At 58.6% G+C, this 24,617-nt stretch overlaps 1 protein-coding gene across 1 annotated transcript in view; it reads right to left on the bottom strand.

Annotated features, from left to right (window-relative positions):
• Positions 1-24,617, bottom strand: part of LOC141976843 (T-cell-interacting, activating receptor on myeloid cells protein 1-like) — a 103,942-nt gene that overhangs the window by 17,276 nt on the left and 62,049 nt on the right. The window contains exon 3 of the mRNA XM_074938007.1: positions 23,427-23,720. Coding sequence (XP_074794108.1) covers positions 23,427-23,720 — 294 coding nt within the window. The remainder of the gene's footprint in view (positions 1-23,426; positions 23,721-24,617) is intronic.

Here is a 24,617-nt window from a genome sequence, read left to right as displayed (position 1 = left end):
CAGGTCGGGGTGCAGGGAGGGGTAGTTGGGGCTGTGCGGGGGCAGGGGCCAGGTCGGGGTGTAGGGAGGGGGTAGCTGGGGGCTGTGCGGGGGCAGGGGGCAGGTCGGGGTGCAGGGAGGGGGTAGCTGGGGGCTGTGCGGGGGCAGGGGGCAGGTCGGGGTGCAGGGTGGGGGTAGCTGGGGCTGGGGGGGGCAGGGGGCAGGTCGGGGTGCAGGGAGGGGGTAGCTGGGGGCTGTGCGGGGGCAGGGGGCAGGTCGGGGTGCAGGGAGGGGGTCGCCGGGGGCTGTGCGGTGGCAGGGGGCAGGTCGGGGTGCAGGGAGGGGGTAGCTGGGGGCTGTGCGGGGGCAGGGGGCAGGTCGGGGTGCAGAGAGGGGGTAGTTGGGGCTGTGCGGGGGCAGGGGGCAGGTCGGGGTGCAGGGAGGGGGTAGTTGGGGCTGTGCGGGGGCAGGGGGCAGGTCGGGGTGCAGGGAGGAGGTAGCTGGGGGCTGTGCGGGGGCAGGGGGCAGGTCGGGGTGCAGGGAGGGGTAGTTGGGGCTGTGCGGGGGCAGGGGCCAGGTCGGGGTGCAGGGAGGGGGTCGCCGGGGGCTGTGCGGGGGCAGGTCGGGGTGCAGGGAGGGGGTAGCTGGGGGCTGTGCGGGGGCAGGGGGCAGGTCGGGGTGCAGGGAGGGGGTCGCCGGGGGCTGTGCGGTGGCAGGGGGCAGGTCGGGGTGCAGGGAGGGGGTAGTTGGGGCTGTGCGGGGGCAGGGGGCAGGTCGGGGTGCAGGGAGGGGGTCGCCGGGGGCTGTGCGGTGGCAGGGGGCAGGTCGGGGTGCAGGGACGGGGTAGTTGGGGCTGTGCGGGGACAGGGGGCAGGTCGGGGTGCAGGGAGGGGGTAGCTGGGGGCTGTGCGGGGGCAGGGGGCAGGTCGGGGTGCAGGGAGGGGGTAGTTGGGGCTGTGCGGGGGCAGGGGGAGGTCGGGGTGCAGGGAGGGGGTAGTTGGGGCTGTGCGGGGGCAGGGGGCAGGTCGGGGTGCAGGGAGGAGGTAGCTGGGGGCTGTGCGGGGGCAGGGGGCAGGTCGGGGTGCAGGGAGGGGTAGTTGGGGCTGTGCGGGGGCAGGGGCCAGGTCGGGGTGCAGGGAGGGGGTCGCCGGGGGCTGTGCGGGGGCAGGGGGCAGGTCGGGGTGCAGGGAGGGGGTAGCTAGGGGCTGTGTGCGGGCAGGGGGGTAGCTCAGGGTGCCCGGAGGGGGTAGCTGGGGGCTGTGTGAGGGCCGGCGGGGGGGGGGGGGTAGCTCACAGGGCAGGGAGGGGTAGCTCAGGAGCAGGGACGGTGTAGGACAGGGTGCAGGGTGGGGGTAGCTGGGGCTGTGTGTGGGCAGGGGGGTAGCGTAGGGTGCTGCGAGGGGGTAGCTAGGAGCTATGTGAGGGCAGGGGGGTAGATCAGGGTGCAGGGACGGTGTAGGACAGGGTGCAGGGTGGGGGTAGCTAGGGGCTGTGTGCGGGCAGGTGGGTGGCTCAGGGTTCAGGGAGGGGGTAGCTGGGGGCTGAGGGGGTAGCTGGGGGCTGTGTGCAGATGGCGGGTAGCTCAGGTTGCGGGTAGCTAGGGGCTGTTTGCAGGGAGGGGGTAGCTCAGGGTGCAGGGAGGGGGTAGCTAGGGCCTGTGTGCGGCCAGGGGGGTAGCGCAGGGTGCCGGGAGGGGGTAGCTAGGGGCTTTATGGTGGCAGGGTGGTAGCTTAGGGTGCTGGGAGAGGGTAGCTGGGGGCCGTGTGCCGGCAGGGGGGTAGCTCAGGGTGCCCGGAGGGGATAGCTGGGGGCCGTGTGCGGGCAGGGGGGTAGCTCAGGGTGCCTGGAGGGGATAGCTGGGGGCCGTGTGCGGGCAGGGGGGTAGCTCAGGGTGCCCGGAGGGGATAGCTGGGGGCCGTGTGCGGGCAGGGGGGTAGCTCAGGGTGCCTGGAGGGGATAGCTGGGGGCCGTGTGCGGGCAGGGGGGTAGCTCAGGGTGGAGGGAGGGGGTAGCTGGGGGCTGTGTGAGGGCAGGGTGTAGCTTAGGATGGAGGGAGGGGGTAGCTGAGGGTGGAGGTATCAAGGGCTGTGTGCGGGCAGGGGGGTAGCTGAGGGTACAGGGAGCGGGTAGCTGAGGATGTAGGGAGGGGATAGCTAGGGGCTGTGTGCGGGCAGGGGGGTAGGTCGGCGTGCGGGGGGGGGGTAGCTGGGGGCTGTGTGTGGCCAGGGGGGTAGATCAGGGTGCCGGAAGGGGGTAGCTAGGGGCTGTGTGCAGATGGGGGATAGCTCAGGGTGCACGTAGCTAGGAGCTGTGTGCAGGAAGGGGGTAGCTCAGGGCTGTGTTCAGGCAGGGGGTTGCTCAGGGTGCCTGGAGGGGGTAGCTGGGGGCTGTGTTCAGGCAGGGGCAGGGGGCAGGTCGGGGTGCAGGGAGGGGGTAGCTGGGGCTGTGTGGGGGCAGGGGGTAGGTCGCGGAGCAAGGTGGGGGTAGCTGGGGGCTGTGTGCAGACAGGTGGGTAGGTCGGGGTGCAGGATGGGGGTAGCTAGGGGCTGTGTGCAGGCAGGGGGGTAGGTTGGGGTGCAGGGTGGGGGTAGCTGGGGGCTGTGCGGGGTCAGGGGGCAGGTCAGGGTGCAGGGTGGGGGTAGCTGGGGGCTGTGTGCAGGCAGGGAGTAGGTCGGGGTGCAGGCAGGGGGTAGCTGGGGCTGTGTGGGGCAAGGGGGTAGGTCAGGGTGCAGGGAGGGGGCAGCTCAGGGTGCAGGCAGGGTGTAGGTCAGGGTGCAGGGAGGGGGTAGCTAGGGGCTTGCGGGGGCAGGTCAGGGTGCAGGGAGGGGGTAGCTGGGGCGGTGGGGGGGTAGCTCAGGGTGCATTCAGGGGGTAGCTAGGGGCTGTGCGGGGGCAGGGGGCAGGTCGGGGGTAGCTAGGGGCTGTGTGGCAGCAGGGGGGCAGGTCGGGGTGCAGGAAGGGGGTAGCTGGGGGCTGTGTGGGGGCAGGGTGTAGGTCAGGGTCCAAGGTGGGGGTAGCTGGGGCTGTGCGGTGGCAGGGGGCAGGTCGGGGTGCAGTGTGGGGGTACCTGGGGCTGTGGGGGGGCAGGGGGGCAGGTCGGGGTGCAGGGTGGGGGTAGCTGGGGCTGTGTAGGGGCAAGGGGGCAGGTCGGGGGGCAGGGTGGGGGTAGCTAGGGGCTGTGTGGGGGCAGGTCGGGGTACAGGGAGGTGGTAGGTAGGAGCTGTGCGGGGGCAAGGGGGCAGGTCGGGGTGCAGGGCTGGGGTAGCTGGGGGCTGTGCGGGGGCAGGTCGGGGTGCAGGGGGGGTAGCTGGGGCTGTGGGGGGGCTGGGGAGCAGGTCGGGGTGCAGGGAGGGGGTAGCTGGGGCTGTGCGAGGTCAGGGGGCAGATCGGGGTGCAGGAGGGGGTAACTGGGGGCAGCACAGGGTCAGGGGGGCAGGTCAGGGTGCAGGGAGGGGGTAGCTGGGGGCTGTGCGGGGGCAGGGGGCAGTTCGGGGTGCAGGGAGGGGGTAGCTGGGGCTGTGTGGGGGCAGGTCGGGGTGCAGGGTGGGGGTAGCTGGGGGCAGTGCAGGGTCGGGTGCAGGTCGGGGTGCAGGGAGGGGGTAGCTGAGGGCAGTGCAGGGTCGAGGGGCAGGGAGGGGGTAGCTGGGGGCTGTGCGGGGGCAGGGGGCAGGTCGGGGTGCAGGGAGGGGGTAGCTGGGGGCTGTGCGGGGGCAGGGGGGTATTTCGGGGTCCAGGGTGGGGGTAGCTGGGGCTGTAGGGGGGTAGCTGAGGGTGCAGTCAGGGGGTCGCTGGGGGCTGTGGGGGGGTAGCTCGGGGTGCAGTCAGGGGGTCGCCGGGGGCTGTGGGGGGGCAGGTCGGGGTGCAGGGAGGGGGTAGTTGGGTCTGTGCGGGGGCAAGGGGCAGGTCGGGGTGCAGGGTGGGGGTAGCTGGGGCTGTGGGGGGGCAGGCCGGGGTGCAGTCAGGGGGTCGCCGGGGGCTGTGCTGGGGCAGGTCGGGGTGCAGGGAAGGGGTAGCTGGGGGCTGTGCGGGGGCAAGGGGCAGGTCGGGGTGCAGGGAGGGGGTAGCTGGGGCTGTGGGGGGGCAGGTCGGGGTGCAGTCAGGGGGTCGCCAGGGGCTGTGCTGGGGCAGGTCGGGGTGCAGGGAGGGGGTAGTTGGGGCTGTGCGGGGACAGGGGGCAGGTCGGGGTGCAGGGAGGGGGTAGTTGGGGCTGTGCGGGGGCAGGGGGCAGGTCGGGGTGCAGGGAGGGGGTAGCTGGGGCTGGTGGGGGGCAGGTCGGGGTGCAGGGAGGGGGTCTCCGGGGGCTGTGCGGGGGCAGGGGGCAGGTCGGGGTGCAGGGAGGGGGTAGCTGGGGGCTGTGCGGGGGCAGGGGGCAGGTCGGGGTGCAGGGAGGGGGTAGCTGGGGGCTGTGCGGGGGCAGGGGGCAGGTCGGGGTGCAGGGTGGGGGTAGCTGGGGCTGGGGGGGGCAGGGGGCAGGTCGGGGTGCAGGGAGGGGGTAGCTGGGGGCTGTGCGGGGGCAGGGGGCAGGTCGGGGTGCAGGGAGGGGGTAGCTGGGGGCTGTGCGGGGGCAGGGGGCAGGTCGGGGTGCAGGGAGGGGGTAGCTGGGGGCTGTGCGGGGGCAGGGGGAGGTCGGGGTGCAGGGAGGGGGTAGCTGGGGCTGTGCGGGGGCAGGGGGCAGGTCGGGGTGCAGGGAGGGGGTAGCTGGGGCTGTGCGGGGGCAGGGTGCAGGTCGGGGTGCAGGGTGGGGGTAGCTGGGGCTGGGGGGGGCAGGGGGCAGGTCGGGGTGCAGGGAGGGGGTAGCTGGGGGCTGTGCGGGGGCAGGGGGCAGGTCGGGGTGCAGGGTGGGGGTAGCTGGGGCTGGGGGGGGCAGGGGGCAGGTCGGGGTGCAGGGAGGGGGTAGCTGGGGCTGTGCGGGGGCAGGGGGCAGGTCGGGGTGCAGGGAGGGGGTAGCTGGGGCTGTGCGGGGGCAGGGGACAGGTCGGGGTGCAGGGAGGAGGTAGCTGGGGGCTGTGCGGGGGCAGGGGGCAGGTCGGGGTGCAGGGAGGGGGTCGCCGGGGGCTGTGCGGTGGCAGGGGGCAGGTCGGGGTGCAGGGAGGGGGTAGTTGGGGCTGTGCGGGGGCAGGGGGCAGGTCGGGGTGCAGGGAGGGGGTAGTTGGGGCTGTGCGGGGGCAGGGGGCAGGTCGGGGTGCAGGGAGGGGGTAGTTGGTGCTGTGCGGGGGCAGGGGGCAGGTCGGGGTGCAGGGAGGAGGTAGCTGGGGGCTGTGCGGGGGCAGGGGGCAGGTCGGGGTGCAGGGAGGGGTAGTTGGGGCTGTGCGGGGGCAGGGGCCAGGTCGGGGTGTAGGGAGGGGGTAGCTGGGGGCTGTGCGGGGGCAGGGGGCAGGTCGGGGTGCAGGGAGGGGGTAGCTGGGGGCTGTGCGGGGGCAGGGGGCAGGTCGGGGTGCAGGGTGGGGGTAGCTGGGGCTGGGGGGGGCAGGGGGCAGGTCGGGGTGCAGGGAGGGGGTAGCTGGGGGCTGTGCGGGGGCAGGGGGCAGGTCGGGGTGCAGGGAGGGGGTCGCCGGGGGCTGTGCGGTGGCAGGGGGCAGGTCGGGGTGCAGGGAGGGGGTAGCTGGGGGCTGTGCGGGGGCAGGGGGCAGGTCGGGGTGCAGAGAGGGGGTAGTTGGGGCTGTGCGGGGGCAGGGGGCAGGTCGGGGTGCAGGGAGGGGGTAGTTGGGGCTGTGCGGGGGCAGGGGGCAGGTCGGGGTGCAGGGAGGAGGTAGCTGGGGGCTGTGCGGGGGCAGGGGGCAGGTCGGGGTGCAGGGAGGGGTAGTTGGGGCTGTGCGGGGGCAGGGGCCAGGTCGGGGTGCAGGGAGGGGGTCGCCGGGGGCTGTGCGGGGGCAGGTCGGGGTGCAGGGAGGGGGTAGCTGGGGGCTGTGCGGGGGCAGGGGGCAGGTCGGGGTGCAGGGAGGGGGTCGCCGGGGGCTGTGCGGTGGCAGGGGGCAGGTCGGGGTGCAGGGAGGGGGTAGTTGGGGCTGTGCGGGGGCAGGGGGCAGGTCGGGGTGCAGGGAGGGGGTCGCCGGGGGCTGTGCGGTGGCAGGGGGCAGGTCGGGGTGCAGGGACGGGGTAGTTGGGGCTGTGCGGGGACAGGGGGCAGGTCGGGGTGCAGGGAGGGGGTAGCTGGGGGCTGTGCGGGGGCAGGGGGCAGGTCGGGGTGCAGGGAGGGGGTAGTTGGGGCTGTGCGGGGGCAGGGGGCAGGTCGGGGTGCAGGGAGGGGGTAGTTGGGGCTGTGCGGGGGCAGGGGGCAGGTCGGGGTGCAGGGAGGAGGTAGCTGGGGGCTGTGCGGGGGCAGGGGGCAGGTCGGGGTGCAGGGAGGGGTAGTTGGGGCTGTGCGGGGGCAGGGGCCAGGTCGGGGTGCAGGGAGGGGGTCGCCGGGGGCTGTGCGGGGGCAGGGGGCAGGTCGGGGTGCAGGGAGGGGGTAGGTGGGGGCTGTGCGGGGGCAGGGGGCAGGTCGGGGTGCAGGGAGGGGGTAGCTGGGGGCTGTGCGGGGGCAGGGGGCAGGTCGGGGTGCAGGGAGGGGGTAGCTGGGGCTGTGCGGGGGCAGGGGGCAGGTCGGGGTGCAGGGAGGGGGTAGCTGGGGCTGTGCGGGGGCAGGGTGCAGGTCGGGGTGCAGGGTGGGGGTAGCTGGGGCTGGGGGGGGCAGGGGGCAGGTCGGGGTGCAGGGAGGGGGTAGCTGGGGCTGCGCGGGGGCAGGGTGCAGGTCGGGGTGCAGGGTGGGGGTAGCTGGGGCTGGGGGGGGCAGGGTGCAGGTCGGGGTGCAGGGAGGGGGTAGCTGGGGGCTGTGCGGGGGCAGGGGGCAGGTCGGGGTGCAGGGTGGGGGTAGCTGGGGCTGGGGGGGGCAGGGGGCAGGTCGGGGTGCAGGGAGGGGGTAGCTGGGGCTGTGCGGGGGCAGGGGGCAGGTCGGGGTGCAGGGAGGGGGTAGCTGGGGGCTGTGCGGGGGCAGGGGGCAGGTCGGGGTGCAGGGAGGGGGTCGCCGGGGGCTGTGCGGTGGCAGGGGGCAGGTCGGGGTGCAGGGAGGGGGTAGTTGGGGCTGTGCGGGGGCAGGGGGCAGGTCGGGGTGCAGGGAGGAGGTAGCTGGGGGCTGTGCGGGGACAGGGGGCAGGTCGGGGTGCAGGGAGGGGTAGTTGGGGCTGTGCGGGGGCAGGGGCCAGGTCGGGGTGCAGGGAGGGGGTAGCTGGGGGCTGTGCGGGGGCAGGGGGCAGGTCGGGGTGCAGGGAGGGGGTAGCTGGGGGCTGTGCGGGGGCAGGGGGCAGGTCGGGGTGCAGGGAGGGGGTAGCTGGGGGCTGTGCGGGGGCAGGGGGCAGGTCGGGGTGCAGGGTGGGGGTAGCTGGGGCTGGGGGGGGCAGGGGGCAGGTCGGGGTGCAGGGAGGGGGTAGCTGGGGGCTGTGCGGGGGCAGGGGGCAGGTCGGGGTGCAGGGAGGGGGTAGCTGGGGGCTGTGCGGGGGCAGGGGGCAGGTCGGGGTGCAGGGAGGGGGTAGCTGGGGGCTGTGCGGGGGCAGGGGGCAGGTCGGGGTGCAGGTAGGGGGTAGCTGGGGCTGCGGGGGGGAGCTCAGGGCGCAGTCAGGGGGTCGCTGGGGCCATGGGCCAGGCGGGCTCCCGGCCGTGGCTGCTCCCCGCGGGCTCTGCCAGCGACACACCAGGGCCCCGCCCGGGCGGCTCTTACCGGCTGCGGGAGCGGAGGCGCAGCCGCATCACCGGGCACCAGCGGCGGACAGGGGCGCCCCGGCGGCCCCGCTCCCTGAGCCCAGCCGGAGCAGCGCCCCGCCTCCGCCCTGCCCAGGGGGTGGGCTCGGGGCGGGGAGAGGGGGCGGCGCGGGGGCTTCCCGGCTCTAGCGCTGCGGGGGGGACGCCAGGGGCTCGGGGGCTCAGCCCCGCGATGGGGGGTGCCCTGGCTCGGGCTTTGGTTTCAGCTGCGGAGGCTCCGTTGAGCATCCCTGACCTGGACCGTGCCTGGCAGGGGGGTTGTCCGGCCCGATCTTAACAACCTTCCCCGAGGGGACTCCACAACCTGCCTCGGCAGCCTGCTCCAGAGCTGAGCTGCCCTTGTGCTTAGAAAGTTTTCCCCACGAGCTGTAAGGGGACTGCTGCCCCCTTACTCACACTCAGTGGGGTGGTTTAGTTGCTGGCTCCCAGTACGGGAAGGGTCGATGGGGAATCAGGACCCTGAGACTGACAGCCCCCAGGAACAAGGGGAGAGGCCAATGCTCCAGGTCAGCCTGAATGACAGGGCGGGCAGACTAATCAGGGAGTCAGGAGGCCAGGGAGGTCCTGTCCTCTGTGTGAGCTGGATTTGCCTGGGTCAGACAGAATGGGGTCGAGCTGAGGAGAAAGCAGGGGCCATAAGCTGAGCTGGGCCAGATCCAGAGGGACCAGAGGTACAGCCCAGAGAGAGCAGACCTGTCCTGGGGGCAGAGCTGCAGCAACCGGAGGCAGAGGGGCCAGAGAAGCAGCCCAGGGAGCTCTAGGCAGAGCAGCAGCAGTGCTGAGACCGAGTGGTGGAGCTGGGGCTGCAGCAGTCTGGAGCTGGGTGCGGTGAGCAGCTGAGGAGAGTGAGGGGGACCCTGGGCAGCGGGCCCAGCACAGGGAGATGCCTCAGCCAAGGGGCTCTGCAGGCCAGGCTTGGATCGTAACCCCGATAGGGTGGGGGCGCCCCTTGGAAGAAGGGTCCTGCCACTTAGAGCCTGAGAGTGTGAGGCCACCACCAGAGCAAGTGTCCAACCCACAGCATCCCTACAGCACAGCCAGAGCCTGGGAAGGAGGCCTGGGACTTACAAGGAACAGACTGTGAACTGCCCTGACATTCCAGAGACGCTGTTTGTGATGTTCCCTGCCACAGAGCGGGGTGATGTGTTTCCTTTAACCTTTCCCATTTTTCCTTATCCTTTTTAAAATTAATTGTTGATTAAATAACTTGCATTTGCTTTAACTTGTATGTAATGATCAGTGGGTCAGAGAAGTGCCTAGTGCAGAGAGAGTACCCTGGAGTGGGGACACCCTAGCCCCTGCCCTAGGTGACCACAGCAGGGTTGGGGGTCGAGCCCCGCAGGAATCCTGGGCCCAGCCTTGTCGGGTTACAAGGACTCTGGCAGACAGGAGAGTGGAAGGGGAGTCCTCAAGGGCAGGGAGGCCACTGGGTAAAGGAAGTGGGAGCGAGGACTCAGATCCTTTCGCTAGCCCACTTCACCGGGGCAGTGCAGAAGCCAGGAAAGTTCCCCACAATAGCGGGACTATTCCTCCGCTTACATATCGAACCTAAACCTTCCTTGCTGCAGATTAAGCCCATTACTTCTTGTCCTACCTTCAGAGGGCACTGAGACCAATTGATCCCCGTCCTCTTTATAACAGCCCTGAACAGACTTGAAAATGGTTATCAGGTTCCGCCTTCGGTCTTTTTTTCTCAAGCCTTCACATGCCAAGTTCTTTTTAACCTTTCTTCATGGTTCAGGTTTTCTAAACCTTTGATCATTTTTGTTGTTCTCCTCTGGATTTTCTGTAATTTGTTCATATCTTTCTTAAATGCTGAGTTCAAAACCCTGCTCCAAAGTGGGGTTCCAAATGTGGGTCTCCCACATCCCAGGCAAATATTGAACCCCTGGGCAAAGGTTGGGAGGGGCAGGCTCCTGAGCTTTCCTGAGTCAGGGCCAGAGAGCTGTAGAGCATGCAGAGATGTGTGCAAAAATACCCAGTGGAAGAGTTTTCCGTCAGAAAATGCTGTTTCTTCAAAATCAAAACTTTTCGACCAGGCTCTTCAGTCTTTTGGAATTGAAATGTTGCTGAATTTCTGAAATCTTGCAAAATGTGAAATTTTGACTTTTCATCCTGATTCTGGATGTGAAAGGTCAGAATTTCTCACAGGACAGAAATGCCGTGTTCCCAGGAGCACTAAAGGCAGATATCATTAGTGTCGCTCTGGCAGGTGTCACTAAGTGATGCTGTTACACAGTTATACACCAGCTTTTCCTTGCCCTGTGAGCAGTGCACACAGCCTTTGCAGACATACTGTGTAGGGGTTGGTTTGCTGATGCAGATGCTTTGGGGGGAGCTGGTGCAAACAGCCAGGGTTGGGCTCTGCTAAGGTCTGTTCCTGGCACACTGTTGTTGCCTGGGAACCGGGCATTGGTGCTGGGCTGAGATTCCTGAACGAGGGGTTTGCCTGCATGCTGTTTGTGACACCTCTGTTCCAGGACTGGAGCACAGAGCGTAAATAACTGATTACACAGAGAGACAGAACTTGTGAGCCCAGGTGTGATGATACGTCTGGTGCCTCCTGCCAGAACAACAAGAAATACAGTGAGTGGAGAGGGAGGAAATAATTCACTGAAGATGATTTTTTTTTCTTTTGAACAATTCAGTTTCTTAATTACCTGAAAGTTGAAAGCTGCCCCGAGTCACTATGGAAATGTGTCAGGGAGCTCAAAGCCCTGCAGAAAAGTGCTTCTCTGGATAATTAGACACACTCACAATGGTTCAAAGAGCTTCAACTAGCAACACAAAACAAAGGTAAAAAAGGGAAAGAATGATTCCCAAATCCACCAGTGTCTGCAGCATGATCCAGGGACATTGATCAGGTGCTGATTGTACCAGCGGCAGGGCCTATGTCGCTCATTTGAAAGCTCACAACACAGCCTGATTTTCCATTGTTCGGCTCTCAGTTAGGCTCCTAAATGCAGTGGCTAGCTTTTCCAAAGCACCCAGGACCCAGCAACAGACAATCACGGTTCTCAAATGCAAAATTTTATCAGCGGCTGGGTGCTTACAGAAATTTGACCGTCACTCTAGAATTCCTGCCAAACATCAGCTCAAACCCAAACACCAAAGCCGTTTAATTACTTCAAGCAGTGACTGCTTTCCAGGGAGCCAAATAGTGGCATGATGTTCTCTTGCATCCACAGGGCTGCACTCTCTGGAGGAGGCTAAAAACAGTTTCACAAAGCCATAGATTGTGACTAATACTTTTTGGTTGTTATTTATATTTCATCTCATCCCTACAAACCTGCATGACATTAAACAGACCTGCAAATTCAAAGGGGACCCTGACGCTGTTGTCAGTTCTCATGATTTCACAGTGCATCTCATAACATTCGCTGTTTTTCTTAAAGCCCAACTCCTGAGGTGCTGGGATTATGTGAAAATCTTGGGTTTTGTTGAAATGAATAAGTTTCTAGCCCTCCTGGTTGTGAAGAACACCTGGAAAACCTGACCTCCAAACAGTCAAACACCAGAAGTCAAACAAAAGCAAGCAAAATGCATAATTTTAAAAAAAATCTCATGAATTCTTAAGGCAATCTTGGAATTTTTTTGAGGGGGGGGGAGCTGCCTCATGATTTTTGTACAGTTTGGGTTGGCAATGGAATCTCTAAACAGAGCTGAGAGGACTTGGGAGCTGAGCTGTCGATATAAAGAGTCAGGAGGTAGGAATACAGAGTTTGGGTATTTTTCCCAATTTTATTCAGAAGAAACTTTTTTTCCAGAAGGAAAACAGGCAACATTTGTCCTAAGAATATTCTCATGTCCTACAGTACTTGGGGTCACTGTGCATTGTCCAACTGTGGCCCCAGAGAAGGTCCCCCAATTCCTTGCTGCACGGCCCCTTTGGAGGTTCTGTGATGCGGCTGCACACTGATGAGTCCTGCATTTCAGCAAGTGGAGCGTTAATGACATCTGTCCCGCTGCAGAGCGATGGTTGCATATGTTGGTGTCTCTTCTCTCTGGGGTGGTGGATGCTTTAAGATAAAACACAGTAATGTTACTTTTTTGCTAAGCCAGCCTAAAGCCAGAAAAATGAAGCCAGAAAATGTCCGTCTGAGACCACTGCTGAACATACAGCAGGAGCAGTTCTAATGGGCATCTAGGCTGGGAAACACCAATGGCCGCACTTCCTACATAAACCCCTCTGAGGCAGGAAGCTCAGATTTCTCCCTCCCCTGAACTTGGTCTGACCCTTTTCTGCTCCCCAGACAGCTGGGCTTTTGCCCTGACACCTGCCAGCTGGGCAGAGGAGTCTTTCACCTTCTCTCCATGCCAGCCGACCCATCGAGGTAGTTCCAGGTTCTCTCTGTGATGGGCTGTTATTATAGACTCATAGACTTTAAGGTCAGAAGGAACAACCATGATCATCTAGTCTGACCTCCTGCACATTGCAGGCCACAGAACCTTACCCACCCACTCCTGTAACAGACCCCTAACCTCTCACTGAGTTACTGAAGTCCTCAAATCATGATTTAAAGACTTAAAGTTACAGAGACTCCACAATTTACACTAGTTTAAATCTGAAACTGACTTGTGCCCCATGCTGCAGAGGAAGACAAAAACACCCCATGGTCTCTGCCAATCTGACCTGGGGGAAAATTCCTTCCTCACCCCAAATATGGTGTTCAGTTAGACCCTGAGCATGTGGGCAACACCCACCAGCCAGACACCTGGCAACGAATTACCTATAGTAAATCAGAGCCCGACCTATCTAGTGTCCCATCTCTGGCCGTTGGAGATATTTACTGCTAGCAGTTGCAGATCAGCTTCTAGCGATTGTAGGCAGTTTCATCATACCATCCCCCGCATAAACTTATGAAGCAATTTTGGTTTTTTGCCCCAATTGCTCATCTTGGGAGGCTGTTCCAGAACTTTACTCCTCTGATGGTTAGAAACTTTCATCTAATTTCAAGTCTAAGCCCCTTATTATGACACAGGTGGGCCGTGGAGAAAAAGGTTGAGAACCTCTGTCCTATACCACAGGTGCTTTGACCCCTTGGCCCCGTGACCCTGCCAGGGGGTCTCCGGTCTGACCCGACAGGTGGAGCTGCTGAGAGGTGAGTTATTTATCTGGGCAGAGCCAGAGGGCGTGGGGCACGCTCTCATCTCTGCTGGCTCCATGCCCCTGGGGCTGCAGGGTCCTGGGACAGGCTGCATGGAATGCCACTGAACAGGCTGCCTTGGGCAACCCAAGATGGAAGCGTTTAGTGGTGACCCCCGGGGCCCCTTCTCTGCACCTGGTCCAGTCTGAATTCATCTTTCTTAAACATGGGAGACTAGAATTGCACACAGCATTCCAGATGAGGTCTCACCAGTGCCTTGTATAATGGTAATAATGCTTCCCTGTCCCTACCTGAAATACCTCACCTGATGCATCCTAGGAGACTGCATTAGCCTCTTTCACAGCTTATCTTATCTGAAATAAGGATTCATCTGTGCTGCAGGCAGTGTAGTTGTTTCCTGTTCAGTTTGGTATCTTAATGATTGATATTATTCATGGCAATATTTATAATGGTTCCAAGCACTTTTTATTATTTTATTGTTATGTTGAAGATTGGCTGGCTCCCAACAAACGTGTCTTTGATCTATGGGCAATCGCAGCACCTTGATGAAATTGGTGGCTGTGATAACCACCTTCTATTCAAGCTAAATAAGGGAACCATTAAATGGCCCTTTAATTGGTCTCAGCTGAAGCAATGGAAAACCACCGCCCAAGGAGCAGACCGCAGAAAAGCCTGGGCATGGCAGGGCCATGTGGTCAGGGTTCCTCAGGGCCAGGCTGTGTGAGAGAAGCAGCAGAAACACCTCAGAAGCAACCAGAGGAAGCAACAAGAAAGCCAGACACAGCCAGAGGAGAACTGGTAGCAGGACCCTGAAAGCAGAGAGAGAGAGAGAGAGAGAGCGCGCTTTTGGGCAGTGTGCTGGCTGGAAAGAGGCTTGAAGCTGGGATTAAAGAAAGTGCCTCCTGTTATTTGGTTCCTGTTGTGTTCAGGGAAACAGGACTTTGTAGATGTTATGTAAATAAATAGGGTTGCATCAACAAACATACCTCACTCTGTCATCACTTTCTCCTCTCAGTGTAAGTATGCACAAGACCCAGAATATTGACTAACTGCTTGGGTCAAAGGGAAACCTATATATTTAATTTTCATCGGGTTAAACCAGCTTCTGAATTCACAGGAGTCATAAATATCTCTGTAAGTAGTACCCTGTCCTACAATCATTTACTAAAAGCTCTAAAGGATAAATTGGCGTTTGTTAGTATAAGAACAGCCAAAGTAATACCAGGAAAATCTCTGAAAAGTGAATGAGACTCCAACTCTCTGAGATCACTTGAGGTCTTTGCCCCAGATTTTCAGGACAAGATCTACACAGTCATGTGATGTGGTTATCAAATTTCATATCTTCTGGAATGGATTTGTTGGGTGTGTGTGTGAAATTCAGGCTGATAACGGGATGCTAACGTCAACCAGAGACCAGCTATCCCTCCATGATAGCAGTGCACAGCTCTTCCCTTTGTGACACTGCTTTAAACACTCAATAAAATGTTACATATTAATAATAATATAATAGGACAGAACTTCCATCTTTAGAGGAGGAGAAATAAAAATCCAGGGTTATTATTGTGGCAAATTGCCAGTACAATTGTGATGGTTCCCACGCTTCCTCTTTTTTGGGGGGAGGGGGGGGATTCAGGGCACAGTTTCCTTCCCCTGAACTAGGGTATCTACTGTCCCACTAGTAACCCAGAGAAGGGTAGTGGAGAGGGAGGGACCCAGGCCCGCCCTCTACTCCACGTCCCAGCCCAGGGGCCCTAGGGATAGTGGTAAACCACTTGAACTAGTGCTTCCTTCCCCTGTGCTACTTCCCTCTCCTGCTCTTCAGCTTGTGGGGCTTCCTGCCTTCTCTCTCTGCACAAGCCAGGTGTCTCTTTTACCTAGGGTCTTGGTCTTCTAGCCAGCCACAGCACTTCTCCTAACTCTCCTCTATTTCAACTTCTTCCCCTGGCTGATTGAAGCAGGGGGTTTTTATCAGGTGACTAGCTTCCAGTGCTCTAATTGGCTTCAGGTGCTTTTAATTAATCTTAGAAACCTTTCTTCCCTCTACAGGGAATAAGGCTTCTCCTCATCCTGGGACTTACAAATCTCTCCTATATCACTCTCCTGCTGCCTTCTGGCCATGCTGTATCACATTGTTCATTGCCAATGTCAGCTGGAGTGTGGTCAAATAATTATCATAAGGAAGCAGTTGGGGGAAGGAAGCTCTGTGTTCGCAGCTTTCCCTGCCACTAACATGGTACCCAGGGTGTGTGCACCATCGCACAGCTGCTGCTCGCAGTGTGAGACCGCGCACGCCCCTCTGACACCTACATCGCATGGAGACCCATGGGGGAAAATCCTGCCTCATAGAAGTCAATTTGAAACTCCCAGGATTTCACCCCTTTCCTGTCTTCCTTCCCCTTTGGGAGGTCTGTGGTGGGGGGGTTACCAGCGAGTGGTCCTGGGGCTTCACTTTATAGGATCTGTCTCACTAGAGTTGATTCCCACTTGGGTAACATTTCGAAGGAGGTTTTCAAACCTGCCTGTGGGATTAGAATGTCCAGGTCCCAGGAGTTTTAATGGGAACTTTTAACCTTGAGCATCTCTGCCTTGGTTGTTTGTCTGACTGCAGAGGCTGGTGCTGAAAGCCCCTCTGTAGCCAATAGATTTTCAGGTTTGCGGGTTTCTCTCCTATTGCTGCGGTGTGGAGTTTGGGAAGGATGTTTTCCTCTCACCTGGATGCATGTCTGTGTCTCCATGGGGGGCAGGGCCTGAGTGGCCAGGCTAACAGCAGCTATGGGAGGCAGCTACCTGTGCCTGGGTGGAGATCTGTGACCCCAGCAGTGAGACCAGGGTAACAGACACAACCTGAAGCCTGGGAATCCTGAGTAAATCCATGTTCCAAGCCCACGGGTCACTGCCGAGCTGGAACAGGCAAACAAATCGCTCTTTTCTATCACTTCACTTTGTTGTTAATAAAAGCTGCGACTCACCCTGGAGCTTCCCACCCAATTCACGGAGGCATCTGGGGAGAGAAGGACAGTTACACATTGTCACTGGGGTGTAAATGCCCTTAAGGGAAGGCACCTCACTGAGCACAAATTATAACCCCCCGGCTCCTACCTCTCCCCGCAACCAGGGCAGGGCTCCCCTGTGGGCAGCACTGAGCACAATGGAGTCTGATCCTGATCAGGGTCGCTAGGTGATACCAAAGCAGAAGGATTTAATGTGGCTGTTGAGGATGTTCAGTGGAAACTGTCTGTCGGGGTTTTCCACAGAGCTCTTTTGTCACAAACAGAGGTGGCTTTCGGCAGAAAATTTCAAAAAATGAGTGTCCCCAAACTGAACTATTTTGGCCAAAACCAGAAATATTCTGGTTCAGAATACCAGCCTGGATCTGCATGGGACTTGTAGGTCAGTTGCCTCATGCTCATATTCTCCTCTACAGGCTGGACTGGCCTGGCTTCATCTCCCATGGTTCACTGAAACCAGGGACTCCCATGATGTACTATTTCCTGTCACCAAGAGGGGAGAAAGTGGTGCATCATGGGAGAGTCAGAGAACCTGGCTCAAAGAAGAGACCAGGACCATGAGGCACCTAAACTATGCCTATGAGGCACTCAGCTCCCAGAGAAGCGGGTAGAACACTTTCCAGTGGGAGCTTTCCCCGGGATGTGTCCTTTCCACGAAGGAGGGGAAGTGGTAACAATTTGCCGGTCTGCCGCTTGTTCAGGGAAAGCCCCTGGCGGGCCGGGCCGGTTTACTTGCCGCGTCCGCAGGTTCGGCCGATCACGGCTCCCACTAGCCGTGGTTCGCCGCTCCAGGCCAATGGGGGCTGTGGGAAGTGGCGCGGGCCGAGGGATGCCATGGCAATGCAGGACTGGGTATTACAGGCAAAGGGTGGGACAAAGGAACCTCAGGGACTCAGATGCACGAGCCCTGGGACCCTGAGAACTTTTTCTCCTCATTCACTTTGATTTCCGGCAGTTTGTTTTTCTAACTCTTGGCCAGACAGTCTGACCTGGAATCTGTCCATCCCCTACTTTAACACATTTACTCCCAGCCCCCGCCTTTCTCCCTCATGTGCAGGTGACCCCGGTAACTCCAATACTCTCCAAAAGTTCTTACATTCAATATGATCTGCAGGAGTGTTGCTGGTGTCGCGCTGGGCTCGTTCCCTGTGGGGAGTAATAAGGACAGGGGGTATCAGTGATGCCGCATGCTCTCTGTGTGTCACCTTGGTGACACTGAGTCTGTTTTCAGAGATCCAGCTGTGAGGAGATTTCTTCCCATGGCTGGTTCTCCTGCTAGGACTTTACATCTCCATTCAGCTCACACTCAGTGGAAAGGCAGCAAGCCCTACTTCTGGATAATCAGGGAACATGGCAGCTTCACCATTTATGGAGGGAAAGTCTAATAAGGCTGAGACTTGAACATCCTGTTCTACTTCAGCAAAATGGCCAAGAAACCAACCACCCAAAACCCCACGAGGTCAGCACGGAGTTAAGATTGGGGGGAACGGAAAATCCCTGACATCTCAGGCCAGAAGTTGAAGAGAACACTGTCGTTTTCGCAAAGTTACAACTGGGTGACCTTTTTCAACAGGAATTTTTTTCATGAACAATATTTTAACCAAAGTCAAATGTTTGGCCAAAATTGTTTGATTTAATGAAATTTTCAGTGAAAAAAAATCCTTAAAGAAAATGTTTATTTTGTTTTCTTTCAAATGGACATTTTGAATTCTTTTGTCAAAAACCCCACATTTTCTGTGAAAAATTTCAAACCAAATTTTTTATTTGAATTTTTTTTCACCCAAATAAGGCTGGATTTTTGGCCCAGGGCTGCTCACAATGTAAAAAGGCTGAATGTTCATCCTCAAGGCTCAAGTTTAATGTTTTTGCATAATGTGGAATTGAATCTTCAGAGCACCCTTTCTGTCCCAGTCTGCTAATCAGCTCCCATGACCCAGGAGGGTGGGGTGGGGGTGTTTGGAGGGAGAGACTGGTCATATGGGAGGAGCAGGGAAGGAAGGAATGTTTGGGGAGAGGCAGCTACAGAGCCCTATGGGTGGGGGGTGCAGGAGGCAGGCAGGGAACATACACAGCTGGGAGTCGGGGTGAGGGCTCTCAGCACTGAGAGTCTGTGTGTCGTGTCCCCTCTACCCCCACCAGTTTTACTGGCAGAGTTGCTGCACTGGGAACCCAGGCTGGGCAGGACACTGGCAGAGCCTGGAAACTGCCTCAAGTCTCCCCATGCACCTTTCCCTCTCTGTGTCTAGCTGTTCACCCCCTGGACTTCCTGGTCTCCCACCGGGCTCTTTCTGCCCCACCCACAGGGCTTAGAATGAGCGTATGGGCCCCGTGGTCCTCAGAAGGGCTGCAGGGAGGCCGGCGGGCTGCAGAAAGGACAGAGGGGGAAGGCAGCAGTAGTCGAGGAGAGGCCTGTGTGACAGGTGCTGGCTGCAGAGCAATGGGAGGTGACCCTTACAGACTCTCTGCAGGGTCCTTGCAGGGTCTCTGGGTGTGGTGGTGGGCAGACAGGGAGCCAAGAGCACTTGGAAGCTCCCCCTCTGCCCCGTGTGTTATTCACATGTACAGTGCACTCTGAATCCCCACAGGCGTCCCTGCTGCCCGGCTCTTCCCAGCAGGCGTGGGGCGGGGGCTACACCTTGGTCACCCCCCACACAGACCTGTACCAAATTCACGAATGCTGTGAGTGAACCCACTGTGGGTGTTTCGGGATGAGTCCATGTGTGGACACGCCTTGCCTGGCACTAAACCAGCTGCACATGGGTGGCGGGTATCATAGGCCAGGGGAGGCTAAGCCTCCCCAAACAGCCAGGTATGGCCCCACCCACACTCTGCCCCGAGGATCCTTTCCCACCTCCTGCTCTTCCCCCGTGGCCCCACCCATGCTGCTCCTCTTCCCGCCCTCACTCAGCCTCTCCCCCAAAGCCGGCTGCGGTTGAGGCTAGGGTGGGCAGGGAGGGTGGGCCAGCTGGCAGCCTGGGGCAGCTGGGGCGGGTTGGCCGGTGGCCTGGGCCAGCCGGTGGGCCTGGACTCAGGGTGGCTGAGGCAGGGCTCCTCTGGCCATGGTGGGGGCTCAAGGATCTGGTGGGTGAGGGGTGCAAAAGGGGAGGGGAGGGGCATGGCCTTGGGAGGAAGGGATCGGGCCAGGGCTAGTCTCCCCGAACGGGGGACTCACATGTTGCCCATGCAGCTGTAGCCAATGGAATTAACATTGCACGTTACCCACTACAGCTAGATGGACAGGAGATCCTTCGTTCCCAGCCAGGCCTGGCCACTCCTAGCCCCGCCCTGGAAGAACAGACCTGGTTCTAGGGAACTGGCTGGGTTGGTCGAGGCTGCTTTGTGGGTGAGTAGCCCCGACACCCCCTGAGTGTGAAACGGGGTCACTTTCATTCTTTCAAACACCTCAGGGCGATTTTCAAACATGCTCACTCTGCTGCAGGTGAATTCAATGGGAACACGCCTCTTTGGCAAACCACTTCCTTAAAGTGTCTCCTCCTAACCCCCAGATCCCATCCCGACCAGGGAATCATAGAGTCATTGAAGATTAGAGTAGGAAGAGACCTCAGGAGGTCATCTAGTCCAAGCCCTGGCTCAAAGTACGACCAAACCCAACAAAATCATCCCAGCCAGGAATTTGTCAAGCCGGGCCTTAATAACCTATAAGGATGGAGATTCCACCACCTCCCTAGGTAAAATCCATCCTTCCCTGGCCTTTTCAAAAATCCCTGCACAACAACCAGACTGAACCTCCCCCGCCCTCCCGCACCCTGCAGCAGGAGAGCTGAGCTCCACTTGGACTCTGGAGTGGCTGCTGGCCCTTACTTGACACAGAGAGAACAGAACCAGAAAGAAAATGAGATGGGAAAGGGAATAATCTCCTCCTACCTTTGATCCCTTGGTAGAGACACAACTGTAAGCAGTGAGAAAATGTGATCAGAGATGTGGTCACGTTTCCTCGTGGGCAGAGAGAGAGAGAGAGAGAGAGAAATTGAGTGACGGGGCCCAAATTCATCATCATATTGATGCAGAGCCTGTCCCCATGGCCCAGCCCAGCTCTCTCCTGCGCCAGCTCCACTGACTGCCCCTGGAGTGGTGTGGCCAAGTCTGACAATTTTAGTGGCAATCTCATGGCATTTCATATTCTATGTAAAGCCCCAGGTCTGAGAGTCAGGGACTTCAGTGAGAATCTCGGCTTTCATTAAAAGAAAAAAAAGTAAGTTTATAACCCTCATGTTTGGGGAGAAAAACCGGAAGATGTGACCCAAAGGCCCCCAAAGATCAAATCCCCCAGGCAAATACAAAGAACCCACACTGGTGACTTCTTGGAAATCCCCTGAGTTTTAAGCCAATCTCAAGATTGTTGGGGTGACTCGAGTGCTGTGAAAGCTTGGGGCTGGAGACGCTGGGTGAGGAAAGGTTGGCAGGGCAGAGCTGTGTCCAGAGCTCTATTTAGAGTTGTTAGGTCCTGATTCAGGAAAGCACTTACACATGGGCCCAGGCATAAGGGCCCTTCCTGACTAGGGGATGCTTTCCTGAACTGCAGCCTTAGGTACCTGCGTGATGATATTCCATCCAGACACACGCCCCTGGCTGAGTCCTAGATTGTGACCATCTCTGGGGCAGGGTCTGTCCCCTTCGTTACTGATCTGTGCAGCACCTGGCACAGTGGGGTCCTGATCCCTGGTTAAGGCTCCAGGGCTCTACAGTAACACACCTAATAAATAATGTACCACTCCTGGCACAGTGGGGCTCTGATCATAGAATCATAGAATATCAGGGTTGGAAGGGACCTCAGGAGGTCATCTAGTCCAACCCCCTGCTCAAAGGAGGACCCACCCCAACTAAATCATCCCAGCCAGAGCTTTGTCAAGCCTGACCTTAAAAACTTCTGATCCGTGACTGAGGCTCCAGGGTGCTATTGCAATAGAAATAATTGATCACAATGACAATCCCTTTTATCATCTCTTTGATCTTTCTCCCCAGCCAGGCTCCCAAAAACAAATGATCAATTTCACTGTCTTTGATCATCTCTCTCCCCACATTCCAGACACACTGGGTACAGGGGATTGAAGGGGTTGTCTCTGCCACGTGTCTGTACATTTGCTAACACGGCTTGGCATTACTCTCATACCCACCTTTCTTTCCCAGCAGATAAAGCACCACAGCCAGAACCAGGACGGCAGGGATTGTAATTCCCAACAGGAGCTTCAGATCCGGCCCTAGGAAGAACCTCGCTGTGAATGGCCTCTCCAAGCAGCCACCAGCAAATCCCCACTGGCTGGAGCTGGCTGAGCCCTGTGGTAAGTGACCCCTAATATCCTCATGAACCTACCCAGGGAGCTCACCCCACGGTTATCTGCAGGATGACATTATTGGCTGTTCTTTGTGAGTAAAGTTTGTAGAAGTTTTTCAAAAAAAAATTTTTTTGCCAAACTTTTTTTTTTAAATCAAAACACAGTTTAACTGAAATCAAAAACTTTCCCCAAAACAATTCACATGCAAGGACCATCTTAGTCTTTCCACAGAAATAATTTTGAAATGAAAGACAACATTTTGTTTAGTTTTGAATTAACAGTTTTGTCTCATTTTGGTTCCAAAACACCCCAGAAAAGGAAACTGTAAAGTGAAAATGAGGCCAAATGAAAAATTTGTGTTGAGCTTCATGAATATTTTTTCATCAAAACACTGACATTTTCCACAAAATTTCTGAATGAAATAGTTTTCTTCACAATTTTTTTGTGACAACAAACCTGGATTTCCCCCCAGCTCTCAAGGCAGGAAATAACCCTGTGGGAACTGCCCTGCTGCCTGGGAACCGGGCATTGGTGCTGGGCTGAGATTCCTGAAAGAGGGGTTTGCCTGCATGCTGTTTGTGATACCTCTGTTCCAGGACTGGAGCACAGAGAGTAAATAACTAATTATACGGAGAGAAAGAACTTGTGAGCCCAGGTGTGATGATGCGTCTGGTGCCTCCTTCCAGAACAACACCAAATACAGTTAGTGCAGAGGGAGGAAATAATTCACTGACTGCCAGTTTAGCAGACGGGGTCCATGAACTCCAGATGAAACTCTTTCCCAACAGAAAGGTTTGGGATTCCCCCTTTGAAAGAGCCATTTTCCTGCCCTGCAAAGATGTTGCCCAGCTCAGCAATGCTGGTTAAAGCCTGGGAGAGCTGCAGGGAGAATGCGCAGCATTGGATGAGTCTGTCACCCTGTTGTGTGGTTGTGTGTTTCCTCTACATCCATCGTCATGGCAATCACACTCAGACTGGGGGTTGCCCAGCCCAGGACTCGTCTTTTCCTAAATAGAGTCCCCAGAATAAAGAAACGCATCAGAAGCATTTACCTTGTTGGGGGGAACCCCCGACACCGCCGCTGCTGGAGTCATCACCTAGGCAATAAATACACAAGAGATCAGAGCAGAACAGAGCCCCACTCCAGGCCCATACGCTGCCCTAGCAAAACTACTCCATGGGCAATAACTGGCTGGCGATCGTGCTGCTGAAATGGGCCTGGAGTGGATCACAAACTGAATCTGAGTCAGCAGTGTGATGTCGTTGTGAAAAGGGCTAACTTTGTATGTATGTCTCAGGAGGTAATTATTCCGCTCTGCTCTGCACTGATGAAGCCTCAGCTGGAGTACAGGGTCCAGTTCTGGGTGTGACACTTTAGGAAAGTTGTGGACAATTTGGAGGGAGTCCAGAAGAGAACAACAAAAGTGATCAGAAGGTTTAGAAAACCTGACCTAGGAGGAAAGGTTAGAAACACTGGGCATGTTTTGTCTTGAGAAAAGAAGCCTGAGGGGGAACCTGATAACAGTCACCAAATATGCTCACTGCAGTTATAAAGAGGATGGGGATCAATTGTTCTCAGTCCCACTGAAGGTAGGACAAGAAGTAATGGGGTTAATTTGCAGCAAGGGAGGATTAGGTTAGGCAGTAGGAAAAACTTTCTAACTATAGGGCTAGTGAAGATCTGGAATAGGCTTTCAAGGGAGGTTGTGGAATCCCTGTCATTGGAGGTGGACAAACTCCTATCAGGGATGGTCCAGGTTTACTTGGTCCTGCCTCAGTGCAGGGGGCTGGACTTGATGACATTTTGAGGTCCCTTCCAGGCAGACATTTCTATGATATCCCCATCCCCCACCTGTCTGGGTTGGGCCGTCTGAGCTGAGATGGGTGAAAATTGGGGGATGGGGTTCCCTGTGTCAAATTTTGAGCAAAGATGTTTTGTTAGACATTTTTCTTTTCAGATTTTGATGAATTTCAGCATTTGAATTTTCAGGGGTTTTTTAGGGCTTGTCTACACTGACACTTTACAGCGCTGCAACTTTCTCACTCACGGGGGTGAAAAAACACCCCCCTGAGCACTGCTCTCTCCCAGCGCTATGCCGTGAGTACACAGCCACGTTAAAGCACTGTCGCAGCCAACGCTTTAACGTTGCTAGAGAAGACATACCCTTATTGAATTGTTGTTCTCACTCTGCCATTCACCTTCCCAATTCATGTGATGCTGAGTTGCTGGGCGGGACTGAGCTGGGATATGGACACACACACACACACAAACAGACAGAAACACTCACACACACATGCCTTACCACTGACGCTTAGGCGTTGGGCAGGGCTGAGCTGGGATCTCTTCACCCGGTTGTTACTGTCTTTGATCTCGTACCCACAGGTGTAATTCCCAGAGCTGACTTCAGACACCACATGGTCATAGCCATAGATGGCCTTCTTCTCCAAGCCCCTCTGGGATGAAACCTCCTCCCCGTCCTTGCAGAAGATGATGCGGGTGGCCAGGAACTGGGAGAACACGGAGCACTGCAGCAGCACGGAGTCCCCTGGCCGGGCAGACATCGGGCTCAGATAGAGGGTGGGGCCACGTAGAGCGCCTGGGAAGGGGAATGGGTCAGAGCTGTCAGTGGGGCATTGGTGGCTCTCAGCACTGTTGAGGGGCCAGGAGGTAAATGGTGGGTGGGTCTGTGCCACATCTCAGATGGAGGCTCTGATTCCAGCCCAGCTGTGCAGACAGGGGGACGAGCACTCTCTGATGACCGGAAGCTTTAGTTCCCGGGATCATTTGGGTTAGGAAAGAGCCTGGAGGCTCAGCTGGGCTTGGTTCCCATTGTCTAGCGCTGTGCACTCTCCTAGAATAAGGGGCCTCGGTGCTGGCACCCCGCTGACCCAGCTGGAGCAGTATGGCTGGGAAAGAGGCAAACCCTCAGCGTGGCCGGCCCCTGGCCATTGAGGGCTGTCTAGGCAGGTAACGGCCAACACCTCAGTCTGCCCCGGCAGCCCATGCAGTGAAGGTCACTTGCTGCCCCATGGAGCTCACCAGCGGACAGCCAAGGAGCTGTTTCCAGTCCCTAACCCCTCCAACGTCTGCTCTAACATCCTCCCTGTCCCTGTGCCCCTCCTGTCCCCAGTCCCCAGCTGGCACAGGGGGCACTGGGAGCAATTCCAGGCCCAGGCTAAAGGAAGGTCCTGGAGCTGCGGCAGGGAATGGATCCCCCTTTTCTGCGAATTGCCAGGGGGATGGGACTCAGCTTTGAACTAGTAGGAGAATTGCTGCTGTTGCTGGGTAGGTAAATATCTGCCCACCACCTTCCCCACCCCAGTGGTGCCTGTGCCCAGGCAGCCAGCAAAGAAAAGGCTCCACCAGCCCCTGCAGGGCTGGGCACAGGGTCACTGGGCACGGCTCCCTGGCCCGGGTCATACACCAGCTCAGTCTGGGTTATATAATGGTCCCTTTTGTCCGTACCCTCTCAAGAGCCACCTGCCCACCCGGG

This window comes from Natator depressus, chromosome 23 (genome assembly GCF_965152275.1).
Source record: "Natator depressus isolate rNatDep1 chromosome 23, rNatDep2.hap1, whole genome shotgun sequence".
Lineage (NCBI taxonomy): Eukaryota > Metazoa > Chordata > Testudines > Cheloniidae > Natator > Natator depressus.
The sequence above is the reverse complement of the archived record's forward strand: the minus strand, read 5'-3'. Positions and strand labels throughout refer to the sequence as shown.